This window comes from Accipiter gentilis, chromosome 5 (genome assembly GCF_929443795.1).
Source record: "Accipiter gentilis chromosome 5, bAccGen1.1, whole genome shotgun sequence".
NCBI lineage: Eukaryota > Metazoa > Chordata > Aves > Accipitriformes > Accipitridae > Astur > Astur gentilis.
This window is the reverse complement of record NC_064884.1, coordinates 37,062,630-37,080,564: the sequence shown is the minus strand read 5'-3', so window position 1 is coordinate 37,080,564 and position 17,935 is coordinate 37,062,630. Positions and strand designations below refer to the sequence as shown.

At 37.7% G+C, this 17,935-nt stretch overlaps 1 protein-coding gene across 8 annotated transcripts in view; it reads right to left on the bottom strand.

The window, feature by feature from the left end:
* MAP3K4 (mitogen-activated protein kinase kinase kinase 4) overlaps positions 1 to 17,935 on the bottom strand; it is a 74,898-nt gene that overhangs the window by 23,286 nt on the left and 33,677 nt on the right. For 5 of the 8 annotated variants that reach the window (XM_049801630.1, XM_049801632.1, XM_049801636.1 and 2 more), the window contains exons 6-15: positions 15,427 to 15,584; positions 14,919 to 15,035; positions 14,402 to 14,501; positions 14,229 to 14,312; positions 11,740 to 12,006; positions 9,680 to 9,829; positions 8,476 to 8,637; positions 7,309 to 7,442; positions 3,766 to 3,844; positions 1,653 to 1,731 (exon numbers count right to left, since the gene is read on the bottom strand). In XM_049801630.1, coding sequence (XP_049657587.1) covers positions 1,653 to 1,731; positions 3,766 to 3,844; positions 7,309 to 7,442; positions 8,476 to 8,637; positions 9,680 to 9,829; positions 11,740 to 12,006; positions 14,229 to 14,312; positions 14,402 to 14,501; positions 14,919 to 15,035; positions 15,427 to 15,584 — 1,330 coding nt within the window. The remainder of the gene's footprint in view (positions 1 to 1,652; positions 1,732 to 3,765; positions 3,845 to 7,308; positions 7,443 to 8,475; positions 8,638 to 9,679; positions 9,830 to 11,739; positions 12,007 to 14,228; positions 14,313 to 14,401; positions 14,502 to 14,918; positions 15,036 to 15,426; positions 15,585 to 17,935) is intronic. The other 3 variants (XM_049801631.1, XM_049801633.1, XM_049801634.1) reach the window with 2 other exon arrangements.

Here is a 17,935-nt window from a genome sequence, read left to right as displayed (position 1 = left end):
CATCATCGTCCTTGCACCTAGTTCATTCAGTGTCCATATGAGTAGTCTGAAGCATCTTCCTTTTCCCTCAATCCCTCCTTAATTAGCCAGAAAAATACTGTGGCAGTCACATCGCAAGATTGCCCATCAAAACATGAGTTAGTACTTTCTGCCAGGCTAGGTTAATCAGTGAGCCGAGTTTCTGCCTTCTTCGGACAACCAGGGCAAGTAAAAGATGACAGGGCTAGGTGTTAATTGTCCTGTTATAATTCATAAGGACACAAGCAGAAGACCCAGAAGGCAGAACCTAACCCACTTGAGTTGGACGTAGGCTGTTTCACAAAGCAAAAAGACAGGATAAAACACCAGGAGACCCCCAGCTATGTGCCTACAGGCAGCAGCATGAACACAACTGGATCCTCAGCTTTGGGAAAAGAGGTAAAGATCACAGTGGGTTTAAGTCCTTCAACATGGTATGCAAATGGAACTAGGAATTCTTATTTTTCTCCTGATCATGAGATAGAAAGGGCAGTATCTGCAGCCAAGATACAGGTTTTGTTTAGTTACATTTATTTCACACGTATTAAAGTTTCAGCCTGCTGTTCTAATCTGCACCATCCACCTGTGCCACCCCCTCCCCATGCTCTGAGCCAAAAGCTGTCAAGCAATTTAGTTTGTGTGATCTGCTGTGTCTGCAATAGCATTTATAAGAGTTTCAGTACTTTGGGCTCATCATGCTACTGATTTACCTAAAATGGGCCCTCCTCTGAACACCAGTGCCAAAAGCGAATGTACAGGTTTTACACCACAGTACAGAATTTTGCTAAAATTTATTTTAGACTATCCTTCTTTCCAAAGGATTGGACTGACTTTCATTGTGAAAGGTTTCTCAGCTATAAGAGTTTCTCATCAAAATTATATCAAAATTGAAACTTCCCTGAAATACTGAAAAGCCTCTCTCTTGCCCGAGTCAAATTACCCTCCCTTCATGTCATCTGCCATCAACCCTGTCCAGGAAGCGGACATCAGGAGAAAGAAAAGATGATGACGTGGTATTCTGAAAGTTAAACCAGTCAATGGACTTTGGAGGAGGAAGAGAGAAACAGTGCTGAGATATATAAAAGGGAAACAGCTGAGGCAACATCATTTTCTCAAGAAAAACAATGAAATATGGTGATTTCACTCTAAGGCCAAAGATATTTTTTACACTATGACAAATTTTGCGATATTGGAGAACTATTTCCCACAGCTCTATCATCAAGCCCCCAGGTATAACTCCTCTGTACCTCAATAATCTAAAGTCCATCAGAAGTGTAAATATCTGCAGTGCCACAATGAAATTTTGGGAGAGGGAGCTGTAACTGCCTCCTTAAAGTTATAATCACTTCCTTACCCAACCTTTAAAAATCACAATCCTTTTCCAGAAGATCTGCAAGACTTCATCGGAATTCAAGCACAAAATCCGAGGAAAGCATCTGTAGAGCTTTTAAGTTTCTTGAGTAAAACCACCATGTATTTACACTTTCTCAGGCAATAATGGTTACATCAACAATCACAAAAAGCTTAAAAATACTTTTATTGGTATTTCTAGCATTTTAAAATTACTTTACAATCAAACTTCTGTACCAATAGCAGCAAAGCTCCACAACAAATGCCAGTAACTTCTGCCTTACCAAGGTACAAACCTGTAACAGGACTGTGAGGTTTTCCAATAACATGGCCAATGCACTCATTCATCAGAGCTTGTAAACTCTAGAAAAGACAAACAGAAAAAGTTGTGATGTTTTATGTTAAAAGAGAGTTGATAGTCATATGGTAAAGCTCAGTAATAAAATGACACTGGTTAAATATGCAATCTGTCAAGTAAGCACCCCTACATTCTACCAATTATATTAAACTTTTGGACCCACATTAGGGTTTTGACTTTGTTGATTTTTTTTTTAAGCTAAGAAGTCTTAGCCTTGTCTTGCCTTTTGACCTTGTCAAAATTATGTAACCATAGGAACTGAACAATGATACATCAAATAAAACATTTCATAATATAAAGCTAGTGGAACTTGAAAATATCCATTGTTCATGAAATTAAAAATCAAGCTTGCTGGAAAAAGCTACAACAACCTCCTCTGCCCTCCCTCTCCCCACCCCAAGAAGAAACACCCCAAAAAACCTGGTGAGTATGATGGCCTGAATGACAAGACAAAAGCCTGTAAACGAACAAACATGAAGCACTGCATATTAGAAGAAATTCACTTCCCTTATCTACCCTTGAAGTTAGCAAAACTTTCATGAAAGGGTGTTTAATAGTTACACCACTGAACTGGGGCTCAGGCAATCTGAGTTTAATTACTATGTGTACTATTCACTGTGTATGTAACCTCAGACAAGTTATTAAATCTTCCTCTGGTTCAATTTACTTGTCAGAACATCAGGTATAAAACATGTCTTCACAATAAAGAATTGAAATTATGTTCTTTGGTATAGCTGCTATGAAGGCTGCTTCTATATACCAGTCATTCAGATTAGCCAAAATTTCTTCCAGAAATTCAAAGACTTAGTGAAGACGAGGGAAGTATGTGTTTAGCCTGTGATTGGCATATTTTACCAACCCAGATTGAGCTAGAATCCCAGCTTTAAAACTAGAGCCTTAAATCTAGACCACCATTCTTCTGTGGCATCAGGTATTTTCTAAGTAATATATTAGGATGGACATAGGCATTTCTAGGCAAAATGCTGTGGGCTCGTGACCTGTGTTATATAGGAGTCGGATTAATCAAAGTGACTTCAAGTGATGCTCTCCAAAATTGAAATCCAGTTTAAGAAAGCAGAAGTTCAGAAAGGCAGTTAAGGTTTTGGGATCCCCCCTTTCTCTCCCACTTGTTCAAAGTCTGTTTTAGAAATTGCGTCAAAGCAAATAAATTAAGTTGAGGAACTACTTCCTTAAGCTAAACTATCAGTGTATTTCAAATACAAGCTTAACTTTCTCATTTAGGCAGATAACCCCTTCCCAGCAACACACACGTGGGACTAAAACATAACTTATTTCAGAGCTCTTGATAAAAATATATGTGAAAAAGACTAAACTATATTATTTCTGTATTACAGAAGATTAATGTGGTTGGTATTTCATAATCCATCTTGAAATTAATAAAAGTCAGAGGTGCTGACACTCACATTCTGCTATTTTGTGGCAACTGTGCTTTCACTTCTCTGTAGTACTGTACCAAGATCAGAGAAATAAATTCTCAGAATTTTATTTCCACAGGAAAAGGAGGAAGGCAGAGCACACAAAAAAGCCAGTTTTAGTCTACTTTTTTTTCCACAGTAAAAACACAAGAAAGATAGTTTAAAGTCTGTTTCACATTGGCACAATTTGAGGAAATACCTTTAAACAATTGTGATTTTGTATTCATACCCATAAATGAACTCTAAGTGCTAACTAAGCCTCAGAAGCTTATATTCAGAAATTTATTATGACAACTATAAATTGTAACTCGGTAGAAAAGTTGCTGTCAACTTTCCCAAGAGCAAAGGGAGATAGCCTCCCAAGACAGTACCAGCAACTTGTCAGCAATTTGAAAACATTAATGCCAATGGTCACAAACTTACTCTATTCAGAATCTTACAAACTGAAGAGATATCAACATCAACAGTTATATACAACAGCAATTGTTTCAGAACAGCATCTGTATTCAGACATCGTTTTATAAAAAACATCCCTGAAAACATATGTTGATAGCTTCACAAGCATTTAGAAATAAACAACAAGCAGAATAACTTATTCCATACCAAGAAGTCATCTTCTGGGAGAGCAGAAATAAATGCTGGCTCAATGGCTTGAAGAAAATCAAAACCTTGAGTTGCCCACCTATCTCAAAGAAAAAGAAAAGACAGAAAATGAACTGCTCTTCGGCTAAAGCCATCGCAAGAGCTTCAACAACATCCAAGAACAGTAAACGGCAGTTAATTATTTTTCTACTGGAAAATATGATAAAATCTTCCTAAGAAAATGGATTAATATATAAGAGGTAAAATATTTAGCTTGTATTAATATTTGCCCACTTATATTCAGATAAAGTCTGATTATAGCAAGGACACTGCCAAATAAAGTGAGCAGGTTGTGCTATATACCTCAACCCATGTATGTGCTATCTTCAGGAACAGTATCATCTCATCAACTCACACTACATTTCAGAGCAACAAGCCAAACCACTATGTTCCCTGCCTAAATTTTCCCTTCTGAAACAAGATCAAAAGAGTACTTATGATTTCCTGTCTATCTGATCAGCAGTAACTGGGCATCAGTGGTTTCAGCGCCTAGATCGGTAAAGTAAAACAAATAAGTAGCTTGGCTAAAGCAAGTTGTGTCTTCAGCCACCTGCTCTCCCTCCACTGCCTCCTCTTAGACCTACTAGAATTAGCAGCTGCAACCTACAAAATGCAAGTAGAGTCACAGGATATCCTGACCTGGAAGAGCCCCATGAGAATCATCACGTCCAACTCCTGATGCAACCTAAAGGTTAAACTGAGTATCTGAGAGCATTGTCCAAATGCTTCTTGAACACTGACAGGCCTGGCTGGGGCCATGACCAATTCCCTGGGGAGCTTGTTCCAGCACTTGACCACATTCTCAGTGAAGAACTTTTTCCTAATATCCAACCTGAACTTCCCCTCACGCAGCTTTAAGCTGGTCCCTCACGTCCTATCACCGGACACTGCAGAGAAGAGATCAGCGCCTCCCTCCCCGCTTCCTCTCATGAGGAAGTTGTAGACAGCAATGAGGTCAACCCTCAGGCTCCTCTTCTCTAAGCTGAGCAAACCTAGTATCCTCAACCACTCCTCATTAAGTCTTGCCCTCCAGTCCTTTCACCATCTTCGTTGTCCTTCTTTAGGCACACTGTACTATTTTTACCTCCTTACATTGTGGAGCCCAAAACTGCACGGAGTACTCAAGACGAGGCTGTGCCAATGCCAAGTATGGTGGGACAACTGCTTTTTTCAACTGGTTAGCTATACCGTGCCTAAGGCACCCCAGGATATGGCTGATCTTTTTCACCACCAGGGCACACTGTTGACTCACATAGAGCTTACCATCAACCAGAACCCCAAGATCCCCTCCTCCAGCGGATCCAATCTCTTAGCCCAGATCTATACATACATCCAGGATTACACCTTCCCTGTTGCAAAATCTGGCATTTGTCCTTGTTAAATTTCACAAGGTTGGTGATTGCCCAGCACTTGTAGTCTATCAAGTTCTCTCTGTAAGGCCTCTGTACCCTTGAGGGAATCAACAGCTCCTCCTAATTTAGTATCATTGGCAAACTTACTAAGTATGTACTCAAGTCCTGTGTCCAGATCATTGATAAAAACATTGAAGAGAACCAGCCCTTAATTGAGCCCTGGAGAACACCCTAGTGACTGGCTGCCAGCCAGATGTTACCCCATTTACTCCAGCTCTTGAAGCCCAACCCTTCAGCCAATTGTTCACCCATCATATTCTGCACATGTCTAGCTGTATACTGGACATTTTGTCCAGAAGGATGTTGTGAGAAACAGTATCAAAAGCTTTGCTAAAATATTAATTAAAAAACAAAACAAAACAAAAAACACACCACAAAACCCAAACACATCCACTGCCTTCTCTTCATCCACTAGGTGGGTAACCTTGTCATGAAAGGATAGTTAGTAAGGCACAGCTTGCACTCCATGAACCCATGTTGACTTTGACGACTGCAGCATTGTCTCTGAAATATTTTTCAGTAACTCAAAGAATAATCTTCTCCATAATTTTACCAGGAACTGAAGTGAGACTGACAAGCCTATAATTACCAGGGTCGTCTTCTTGCTCATCTTGAAAATTAAAGTAACATTTGCTAGCTTCCAGTCAAGGGGGACCTCTCCAGATTCCCAAGACCATCGATAACTAAGAGAGAAGTCTTGCAATAACATTGACCAACTTCTTCAGTACCTTGTAATGAATTTGATCAGGCCCCATAGATTTGCATGCATCCCATTGCAGCAGCAAATCTTATACAAGTTGAAAGTCAACCAGGAGCTTATCACTCCCCTAGTTGTCATCCTCCAACCCCAGGCTCCAGGGGTCCTAGGGCCCATCATTTGTGTTAAAAGACAGAGGCAAAGCAGGTATTAAATGTCTCTGCTTTATCTTTGTCCCTGTTTGTGAGGTGATCAATCTCATTGAGTAATGGACCAATGTCATCTTAAGTCCTCCTTTTGCTGTTAACATACTTAAAAAAGCCTTTGAAGTTGTTCTGATTTTGGGGGGTGGGGATGCGTGTGGTCCTTTTGTTTTTTAAGATAAGCACAGCAAGCTATCTAGCCTATCCGAACATGGTTCAGCCTACCCACTCTTTCCTCCTATCCTTCCAGCAAGCAGAACAAACCATCTCCAGGATGGACTGATCACCCCTATACTTTAAGAAAACAAAACTGTCACTGATGTGTAATCTGCTAGCACAGATCAATATAGGGCACCTATTTTAATGCAAAAGAGTTCTATTAAATGTCTGATATGCCAGCTGCAAAATGCTGCAAAACCACCTAAATAAGGCAAGTAATGGTATCATTCGGCTTGAGTCAGTTTCTCAGTTCCTCTGTTTACATCCTCAAAGTGATGTAACTTTAACTTTTTTCGTTAGTGCCCAGCAGTAGAGTTTCATAGCACGGACTGTAAGCACAATTTGAGAGATTACTGTGCACAACACTACTGTCAACAGACAGAAAATACTTCGGACTACAACAAAAAACCTCCATAAATGCATCCATTACTGCAATCATAAAAAACAAGAATTTTCAGCAGAGTCAAAACACTTCCTCATCTGTGGGCCTTACTTTAGATGCTTTCAGAAAGGACTAATAGAAGAACTTCTATAGCAGGCTAAAGCTTACATACATACATTGTTTCCTCAACTGGCACAAAATAACACTGCTTTCCCTGTAGAATACCCAGAGAATGACTGTTGCATATTCTGCAATCTTTATTGACTCCTGATCACATAGCACTTTTGTTCCAATCTAATGACCCTTATCTAAAGTCTTTTAATTGTCTGGATCCAACCACCTCCACTCTTTCTTCCCTTTTTCTGTCAGCTAACATGAAGCAAAATGTTCCACAAAATCTTCTGCTAAGCAGCGGAAGTGTTCATTTGGCTTTATGCATTTACTATGCAAATTACTTTCAAAATTTAAGAGCCAGAAGCATCAATAGTTCAGAAAAACTACTTCTAAACAATAAAGCATTATTCACACTGTGAAAAGTCCTGCATGGTATTTAAACACAAACTACTGTAACAGTAACAAGTTGGCTGTTACCTGGGTCGAGTGCCTCGGCCACTCTCACATTTTGTTAGCACATAATTCATCCATTTTCTGGCAAAGCTGATATACTTGTCTCCAATTTTCTGCCTGAATTCTCCAGACATCAGACGAACAACTTCTTTATGGTACTGTAAGAAACTAAAGATTACTTTTCACATATTAATAAGAACAAAAATACCGTTTGCAATAGCCTCTGGAGTATTTGCAGGCTAACAAAACTTTACAGTATAACAGTCACATCCTGTTCTTAGACAAAATTATTTTATGCAAACAGTCACATATTTATAGAAAAAAACCCCAAACATGAAAAAGTATACAATACAAAATGTATTGTAGTGAGAGGCAGCACTCGAGCCATATTGCATTCCTGTGTGTATATGGGCATGTGCTGATGTTTAACAGCATACACATCATTTAAGAAACATCCTACATAAATGCTCAGTTCTGCAATCAGAGATTGAACCACAAAGTAGTGTTTATTTTTAGTTATATTGCAGGTAACATTAGGGGATAAAGGAGTTCATATATGTACATTTAAAAAATTAAACAGAAATACCAGCTGCTTTTTAAAAGACCATCCTTAGAAGTATGTTAGGGCATGATACAATCTTAAAAAAATTTTACAAAGCTCACAGGAATCAAATAGTGAAACAGTATACTGAAAGCATCTGAACATGACATTTCCTCATCAGCACTTTAAGGCAGGCACTCAAAAGCTACATGCACTGCATCAAAGAACCACCACAAACTTTGAAACAATGGCTCATATTACAGTATTATGCTATTCTAGGCTGAAAAAACTGTGAGAAGCCAAGTTTCACAATGACATTCAATATCAAAGGATATTTCTGATTTCATCTAAAATGCTGCCAAGTTGCAGAGCCTACAAGGCTATACCTGAAATCATCAAGTTCTTAAAGCTTTTTAGAGTTCCAGGCATTGGTAATTGGAGTCTGAACTTAATAGATCTATCTGTTCTTTTTCAATCATTTTCACATAACATTTCTGCAGCAACACATATTTTTATGACGTTCTGCTAGAATTCTTCATATTTCCAAAGAGTTATAGTTACCTTATCTGCACCAATGCAAACCCAGAAATTTCAACTGGTTCTTACCAAAACTACAAGACAAACCTGCCATTAAGTTTTTGTTTCCTTACCTCAAACCCAAAATTATAACCCTGAATCATGGCTTCCCGATAGTATTGCTGCAAAGTGGCAGATTCAGATTCATCAACTTCAGCATCAAACTCAGATGTGAACATGTGATCAACTCTATCAATGGCACTGCTTATCTTATTGCATAGCTGTAATGCATCACTCTGAGTAACAACAACAAAAAGGGATGGGGGGGCATCAAATTATTATTTATATTCTACAGTTGACAAGACTAAGGCAAACATGAATCTAACAATTACAGTATTTTAAATGGAAATGTACTTTAATGCCATCACAATTCATTCAGTCTTGGAAAACCACTTTCCAGCAGTTGAACTAAGCAAGTCTTCTAATTAACTGAAGTATCATAATGAAGTTTTTTTGCTTGAGTAAGATTAACTTTAAAAATTAAAGACAGCGAAGGGAGAAAAAAACCCAACCAAACAAAAAAACCCCAACCAAAACCAGACAGACAGGAAAAGTGAAAAGGAGTTTTATTATCTGTACTGTGATCAAGCCTTTGGTTGTATTTCACCCTGGTATCTGGACAGAGCTTCTATTGAACTCAGGGGGAAACGTAGGGACCCGATACTGCAACTTCAACCTAACAGATCTTTGCTTTTCTGGGTCCTCCAAAAAAACAACAAAAAAACCCAAAAAACAAAAAACCACCAAAGAAAACCCTCATCCAACAAAAAACACACAACAGCAAAAAAACCCCTCACCCACACCAAAAACAAGAGCAAAAAAACCAGAGAGAGACCTACCTACTTTTACATCACAAACCAGCCATCTTCTCCAAATATGGGGAAAAAAAATAATGTTGTTTCTTGCAGACAGTGGATTTTCTTGCAGATGGATTTTAATAGAATTTATTTTTAAAAAATCAAACAATTTCTTTCAATTCAGTAGTGTTGTCATACAAAGATGTATTTATTCTGTTGCTATTAATACTTCTATTGCATTACAGAATTGTTTCCCACTTACCAGTGCAAAAATGCTTGCACCAGTCTTGCTCAAAAATACACTCACAAATCCTTTGCAAAAATGGAATGAAAATTGTAACGAAAGTAAAGTCGACAGAGGTTGCATAAATGACAACTGCAGAATATGTCATTAGCATTGCAACTAAGTCTCCTTACACGTTTTTTACTTATCAGTGAGCGAAGAACCATCAACTTTGAGATAAGCTCAAAAACTGCTTACCTTGAGCTGTTGTAGAGCTTTGGCAATGACTGGTTGGCTGGATGTCTGTTCCTGGTGCAGAGATACGAGCCCTTCAATAGACTGCTGGAAAGCTTTTCTCTGACTCACAAGGTGGGCAGATTGAATGACTACAAGGAGGAGGTTATCAACCTAGGAATACAAGGTACCACTAGTTCTTATAAACAAAATCCTCTCTATAAAAATATGTCCCATATCAGTAAATTCCAATTGGTTATTTTTTTAATTCTAAAATATGAAGGACCTGTCTTGTCACTATTCATTAAAAGCTTGATGCTGGCAGAAAAGCTTGATGCTGGCAACTGAACTTGATGAACTCTCATGTTATGAGCAGAACTCTATTAGGGCAAATGCTACAGCAAGTTTTCAGGGGGAATATACTTCTTTTCACTTCTGGAAAGGTTTGGGAAACACTGTGTTAAAATTGTCTTCAGAACAGTTACATACAGAAAGGCAGCATCTAAGCAAAAGAATTATATTTTCTCAAAGCAGATGAAGGTAACAACCATCACGTGAGTAAGCAGGTTTTATCCAAGTAATGCAATACACTTCAGGACAAAACGTACAACTGAACAGGGAAAGGCATAGATTTATCACACAGTATTTGCTCAAATTTTGAAAATTATTAAAATGTAAGAATATGTTTTGGAAACCAGAGCTCTGATATTGCAGAAGTCTATAAAAGTACACAGCCACAGATGGTATTGCTTTTGCTGTGGCACTATGAGTCACATACATGAAATCTGTTGATTTCAAACTACAGACAATGCATCTGCAAAAAGTTACTCACAAAACAAGACCTGCTTCATCCTGATTTCCAATACCTCATCCCCAAAGAATATTTCATGCTCAAAATTCTTTACATGTTGATGGGATTCTTCTGTTTTATGAGCATCTTTTAAATAACACCTTATATTTTTTCTAGTTTGCAATCAAAACATGTTTATTTAAAAACACAGGACACAATCTTTCTGAAGGATTTTTACTTCCTAACCTTTCAATATTGGATTGTAAAAATTAATAAACAGCATTATACGTATACACATATAACCACATACACAAAGACAGAGTGTTTTATGTGCACTTACATATGTCAGATAGAATACCATCTGCAAACCAAATTCCATCTTTTGCTGTTTTCATTTCTGAACAAAATGCTAACTTTGACAGAAGTCCAATGAAATTCTAAAGACTTAATCAAAGGCTGGTTTTTCCATTGTTAGTCTGGACAACAGACAAACAAGAAGTAACATGCTTACATGTTAAAAACAGCAGTATGTACAAGAGTGACTTTTTCAACTGCCTGTAATTGCTAGAGCCCTCTGAATGCTAGAGGCCAGGCAGAGTGACATGGAAAGTCACTTTGTCCATAGACAGTAGAGCCCATTTATGGTACAGATCCAAGGAACTGCATGACATGCCAAAAGGAAAATTCACTTAGCTTAACATAAAGATATGAGAACAGGAGGGGCAGGGAGCTGCAGCTGGCTCAGTTGCTAGAGCGTAGTAGAATTGCTGGCAGGGAATCCCTGTTGGCTTGGGATGAAGGAAAGTATGACTGGAAGATTTCTTCCTGCAGAACTGTTGAACATCCAGTAGCTTCCACAGAAATTTAATTTTAAATGTCACAATTCATTCAAGATCAAAAGTAACCGGTTTCATGCCTCTGTGTGTGGAAAGCACAGAACTGCCACACGCTCTCGGAGACTGGTGACTTCTTAATAAAATGTACAGTTTTCAAGTCCTATCCACACTCCTGATGCTGACCACCCAACTAGATATTGAAACTATCTCTTTACTATCAAAGTCCAACCCTGAAAAATGCATATTGTAGAGATTAATCCTTCTAAGAAATGCTAAAATCCATTTAATACCTGTATTAACATAAATAAGAATCAATCCTATCCTTGAATGTAACTTTTTATTACGTATAAAAGGAGACGTGCCACTCACTGTGGTTAATCTGAAAGGATAAGCATTCACAGAAGTGTGGAGATCACATAAACAGCAAAAAAAGAAACCAAAAACCGCAAACAACCCACCTGCATGGTGCGTAGTGTATCAACAGTTTCTACTTGTGGCACTACTTTGACTGGCTGACCTTCCCATGTGCTCCAGCTGTCATCTAATTCACGGTCTTTATCACTATGTTTGGTCATTAGTAAATAAGCTTCATATGCAACCTCATCTGAATCCTTTGAGCAATCCTTTCCAGCAGCTGCATTGAGGAGCTGCAAAATCACAGATTTTTCCCCTGCAATACTATTTGGTACAAACACTTGTAAACTCTCGAGTCCAGGGATTTGCACCTGTAGAATAAAATATAAATATACTGAATGAGTGAATCTCACTGTCTTCTGTGATATATGAAACAGATAAAATAGATATATGTCATCTCACTTAAGCATTAGGGAGAGTTTCCATCTTAAACAGCTGTGCAATATACATACTAAAACAATACATGCAGCCATTTTTGCACTACAAGTCAAAGTGCATTATAAGAAGTCACTTGTCTTGAAATCCACTCGATCACCAACTTTCAGTGACATCTTTCCTTGTACCTTCAATTGATCCTTCTACATATTCTTCTAAAGGAATTTTGTAACAAAAATGTCTGATTTCACATATAAACTATATGTGTGTATATGTATGTATAAAACACATATACACACATATTTTAAAAAGTAAATCAGTAAACACTAATTTAAGACTTATGAAGCACACATTTTTAAGATTGGAATATTAAAAGAAGAAAAAATCCTTCAGGATCTCTAAGAAACTACATAACATTTCTCAATGGCTACAAAAGAGAAGAGTAAGCAAAAATATGGCTAAAAAAAGTATCAGTTATTCTTTTACTATTCATGAAAGAGAGATTAATTAAGTCTGATAAGGGTGTTCTCTTTTAATAAAATACTACTTAAAAACTATTTCTGCATTATATCTGTCACATTGGTAACAATACTTTAACCAAGCCAGGCAACAGAATCAGACTGTGAAAACAGTAAAATAGTTGATACCTGTGATTTGACATGAGGTAACCAAGGTAAATGGTTTTAATTCTCTCTTTTCAGAGTCTGATGTCATCCAGCTAAGACAAAACACTGTACTCAACATTCTTACCATTAGGCAGCCATATTTTATAATTAAAACCATTATAATCTATAGGTCAATGTAAAAACTAGATGGTTGTTACTGAAAGCTAAAGTAGTTTCCCAAAACAAATGAGCATCTGATTGAAAAAGCCATTAAAAATTTAAACTCCCTACACAATGTTAGGGTGCCAGTACATGAAGTGTTAATCACCAAAATGTGTGTCATTTTGAGTGGTGAAAAAAAGGGGAGAAGTAATAGATGAAGAAGGATAAATCCTGAGATCGAAATAATCTATCTAGATTATTTAAACCATGTGCTTACACAGATTTTTCAAACTCAAGATTCATTTTTTTCTTCAAAACACATTAAGAACAGTGATACTATCTTTAACTAAAAGATCTACCAAATTTAATTTTGTGTCTTAAAGCAGCCAAGAGTGGATACTTGGGGAAAAATATTTTTAAAATTAAACATACACTGAATTCCCTATTTTCCCACTGGTGTCCTGCTGAGCCAGATGTTTCATCCATGTATTTAACAACCCTTTATGAATTTCTCTCCTATGAACTTGTCAGTCTCTCCTTGAACCAATTTCTACTTTTAGCAATCATTTATATCAATCTAACAAGAATTTTGTCATGCAAAAGTTAGTAGATTATTTCCCAGTTGGGAATTATATATAATAAATGCATGGAAGGACAAAAAAGAACGGCAGATCCAAATAAATTTAATCTGTTGATGCAACTGATTTACTTAAATTCAAACTGCAATAAAGACTTGTTAACCTAGGAATTTTTAAGGAATAAAGTGCAAAACCATAAATGTTGGAATTTATAGTGCAGTAAATATCGGGCACCAAGAGTTTAACCTACATTTGCTGTACAACAGTTTTCTAGCAACAGTTAATTCTGGAACAGAACACAGTCCCTGCATTTGTCACGTACTTAGTGCTTTCAAGAAAGCTTGCTAGAGGGGACCTCCACTACAATATTGTTGCTTTATAAAACCACACAAAAACACAGGTCCATAGTTTGAGATTATCTACTTAAACATGTCCATTTACTGATGTATTGTTTACCTCAATACTTCAAAGTGCTTATTTTTCGTAACACTCCCTACTAAGTGTTATTACTCCCCTCTCACAAATGAGGAAGTACTATTAAAGCAAAAAGGCTTTTCCTAAGTCACAAAGAGAATCTTTGGGAAGACAAGGAATTAGACACTGATTTCCCAAAACAGAGACTAGCATTCTCACTCACATAAACACAGGTACAGAAAATAACTTGACTTCCATAATTCAATATTAAATACATGACATTTAAAATATGTTGAGATATAGATGCCACATTAAAAACCTGAAAGTATGCCAATAAATATCCTTTGACATTTTGCTTAGCATCCCCACTCTACTTTCATGCCTCTGAACTGAATTTACCTTCACATACTCTTTTGTTTTCAGAGCGTTCAGAAGATCTCGCACAGGGGCTGACAATGCAAATTCTGCTGCTATTTCAAGGTCCTACAAATAATGACAAAACAAAAGAATATGCTTTCAGACTAACTTTATTTAAAGCATATAAATAAGATGAGACTCTACTGTTAACTTACTTTCCTCAGCATTTTAGCAAAACCAAGAGCTTTGGAGGCCCTTTCTCTAGCTTCATGAAACAGCTCTTTGAGTGCTCGGCTGGTCTCTATAACAGACCTCCTGAAACATTAGTAAGAATGAAATGACAGCATTTTAATAAATCATACTGCATTTATACAGCTACTAGAAAGTAAGAATTATTTACATATATATCAACAGAAAGAACATAGAAAAGATATTTACAAGCAGCTGACTGACAAGCAGGCACATTTTTTGTAAGGATATAAAAAATGAATTTAAGGACATTACATAAGCAATCTCTGATACCCTGAATTAAAAAGAAGGTTATTAGGCTTCAACTGAACAAAATGATGGTTCATTACTACTGCATACAGAAATATTAGCAATAAAGTCTATGGAGTCTTGCATTTATTTATGAAGTTTTCATTCTAAGAAATAAAATGCAGTATGTACCTGTCAGGGGTACAGAAACATGAGTAAGTGTGTTTGTTATTATTAAGCCAAATGGCTTAATACCTGATTTCATCTGATGCAGTACTGTCATCGGCACTGGCCCAAAATTCATCACAACTGTCTTGTAGTCCAGAATCTAAAAATATTCCTGTAGATTTCAGCAGCATTCCTGCAATATCACTGTAGCAACAGAAATGGTGGAACTTCAGAGTCTTATTCAGGTAGCATGGCACCTTAAACTTCTTCCTACTCTGTCCAACACAAGAGGGCCGCATTTCCAAGTCCGCCTGCAGAAACAAGCAGCATCTTGGGGGCCCTCAGTTACTCTATGTGCACAGGGCTAGGAGGAAAGGGAACTTTCCATAGAAGCAGTCATTCCTGTTATAGCTAGAGTAAGAGCAATCTGCATCCTACAGCTACAGTCATTGTAATAATCTATAAATTCACAAAAGCTATCAGGTGCTTACTGAGTCCTCAAGAAGCCCAGCATGGGAACCCTGAACAAGTGCTGACTTGAATACATATCTGGTACAAATCAACACCATCAGCAGAGTAATTAAATAAAAGCTACCAGAATAGTTTTCCAGCTTGAGCTTCGCCCCCTCTTATATAAGGAGTTATTTCTTTGGTGAAATTCCATTCCTCCTCCAACAGATTTTTTAAACTATGAGACGCTTGAGGTAACTGCTGTAGCATTTGGATCCAGCTTCGCATATAATCAAAGTAAACCTGTACACGGAAAGAGATAATTTAAACAGAAATTGTTACACAACATGTAACTAAGGATTGTAACTTCTCAAATCAACAAACAATCTCAGTATTATACAATTTGTAGACTCTATTTCTACAACATTTTTCATTTGTTATGACTGAAAATGAGCTACATGTTTCCACTCAAAAGCTGCAATTTATGGCTCAGGAAGTAGAAAGTGCTACTGAAGCATTAAATACTATGTCTCCATTATACTCTTCTGAAAATACTGACAGTATCACCACCTCGCTTGCTGTGCTGCTATTCACCATTGTATCAGTGAATACCCACAGTGGCCAGAGTTTTTAAAGCTGAACTACTGAAAAAAAGTCTCTATATCTTTTATTAACTGGATTACTCTGAAAGGTTTTATCTGAACATAACCTCCTGGATATGGATAAGTGCAGTGAAAAGGCTTTTCAGATTATGCATTATACCTTGTGTTCCTTTATACCAAGTCTTCTCTCTCACATTTATTTAATTATTATTGTTTTAAACCAACATAAAAATCCAGGTAAGTACAATTCTTCTTCAAACATCGGCCCTTTAGGATCATACTGAATGCAAAAAACATGGCTGCAATTTGTTTCCATTCAATAATCCCTAACATCAAGCAATGTCCCTCCTCTGAAATGGTTAAGACACTTCCCATTGACCTCAGGTATTTTTGGACCTAGGACATAGAACCACTGAATGATTTGGGTTGGAAAGGACCTTAAAGATCATCTAGTTCCAACTCCCCTGCCATTGACAGGGACACCTTCCAGTAGACCAGGTTGCTCAAAGCCCCATCCAACCTGGCCTTGAACACTGTCAGGGATGAGGCATCCACAACTTCTCTGGGCAACCTGTTCCAGTGCCTCACCACCCTCACAGTGAAGAATCTCTTCCTTGTACCTAATCTAAATCTACCCTCTTTCAGTTTAAAGCCATTACCCCTCATCCTATCACTCCATGCCCTTGTACAAAGTCCCTGCCCATCCTTCCTGTAGGCCCCCTGTAGGTACTGGAAGGCTGCTGTAAGGTCTCCCCGGAGCCTTCCCTTCTCCAGGCTGAACAACACCAACTCTCTCAGCCTGTCTCCATAGGAGAGGTGCTCCAGCCCTCTGATCATCTTCATGGCCCTCCTCTGGATCTGCTCGAGCAGATCCATGTCTTTCTTATGCTGGGGGCCCCACAGCTGAACGCAGTACTCCAGGTGGGGTCTCACGAGAGCAGAGTAGATATGGAAAACCTTAAAACTCTACTCTGGATTAGGTAGGTACTGTGTTTTGGTAGTCTCAGACCATAGCCCCATTCTTGACTTTATTTAATTCACCTTTCACTCTCAGCCTAATTTCTCTTCCAGTACTCCCCTTAGCTACCTTGCCCGTCTACACAAGGAGTCCATAGGAAAAGACAGTAAGTTCCACCTCTCACCCCTCATTAATCCTGCCTTAACGTTCTGATTTCATACAAGTTTTCCCTATACCTATTTCCAGTCCACATCATCTCTTCAGCTCTCTTTGCCCAGCTGTCCCAATCTTCTGACACTGTTGACCATTCATCCAATCTTTCTCCCCTGCTCCTGGTGCTACACGAACCTGCAACTCTGAATAGGCGCAAACTGTGATTCTTTGAAATCCAATATATTTATTCCTATTTACACAGTCTTGTTACCACTCCTTTCAAGACCCACAAAAAGCAAAACCCTTATACAACTGAAACTGCTGTCAAAGTTCAACCTCTGCTGGAAGTTTCTAGACTTTTCAGATGGAGATGAAGGCAGGCACACAGCATCAGAAACTTTAGTTAAAACAATATACTTTCACCACTGTATGCAATGAAAAGCATGTAATGGGAAAATCCATGCATACTTAGCAACAGATAGTACCAACAGCTCTGCTGACGATACTAGTGATGAGGTACTGAGGTGTATCTTGGGGCGGGGGGTGGGGGGTGTCCCCACAATAGTGAGGACAAAGCACAAACAGCTCACAGAATAAAAATCAGTCACATGCAAGGGAACTTAATTTAAACTAAATTTACTTTAAGAATATTTAATATCTTTCAGAGAGGCCAAGTGCTTGTCTTGAAAATACTTCTTTGTATTTAACTTATTGCAATAATGAATACACATTAAAACTAAGGTATCATTAATGGATGAATGCAATACCAAGATATTAAGACATGATGTTAGTCAAACAATTGTATTTATTTTTTTTATTCAATACTAACAGTATTAAATATCAAAAGTTTAGTTTAAATGTATGGAATTTACATTTCTACATATGAACCATTTTGTTGTAAATACAGGCAATTTACAAGTATACTACTGTACCACAGTCCA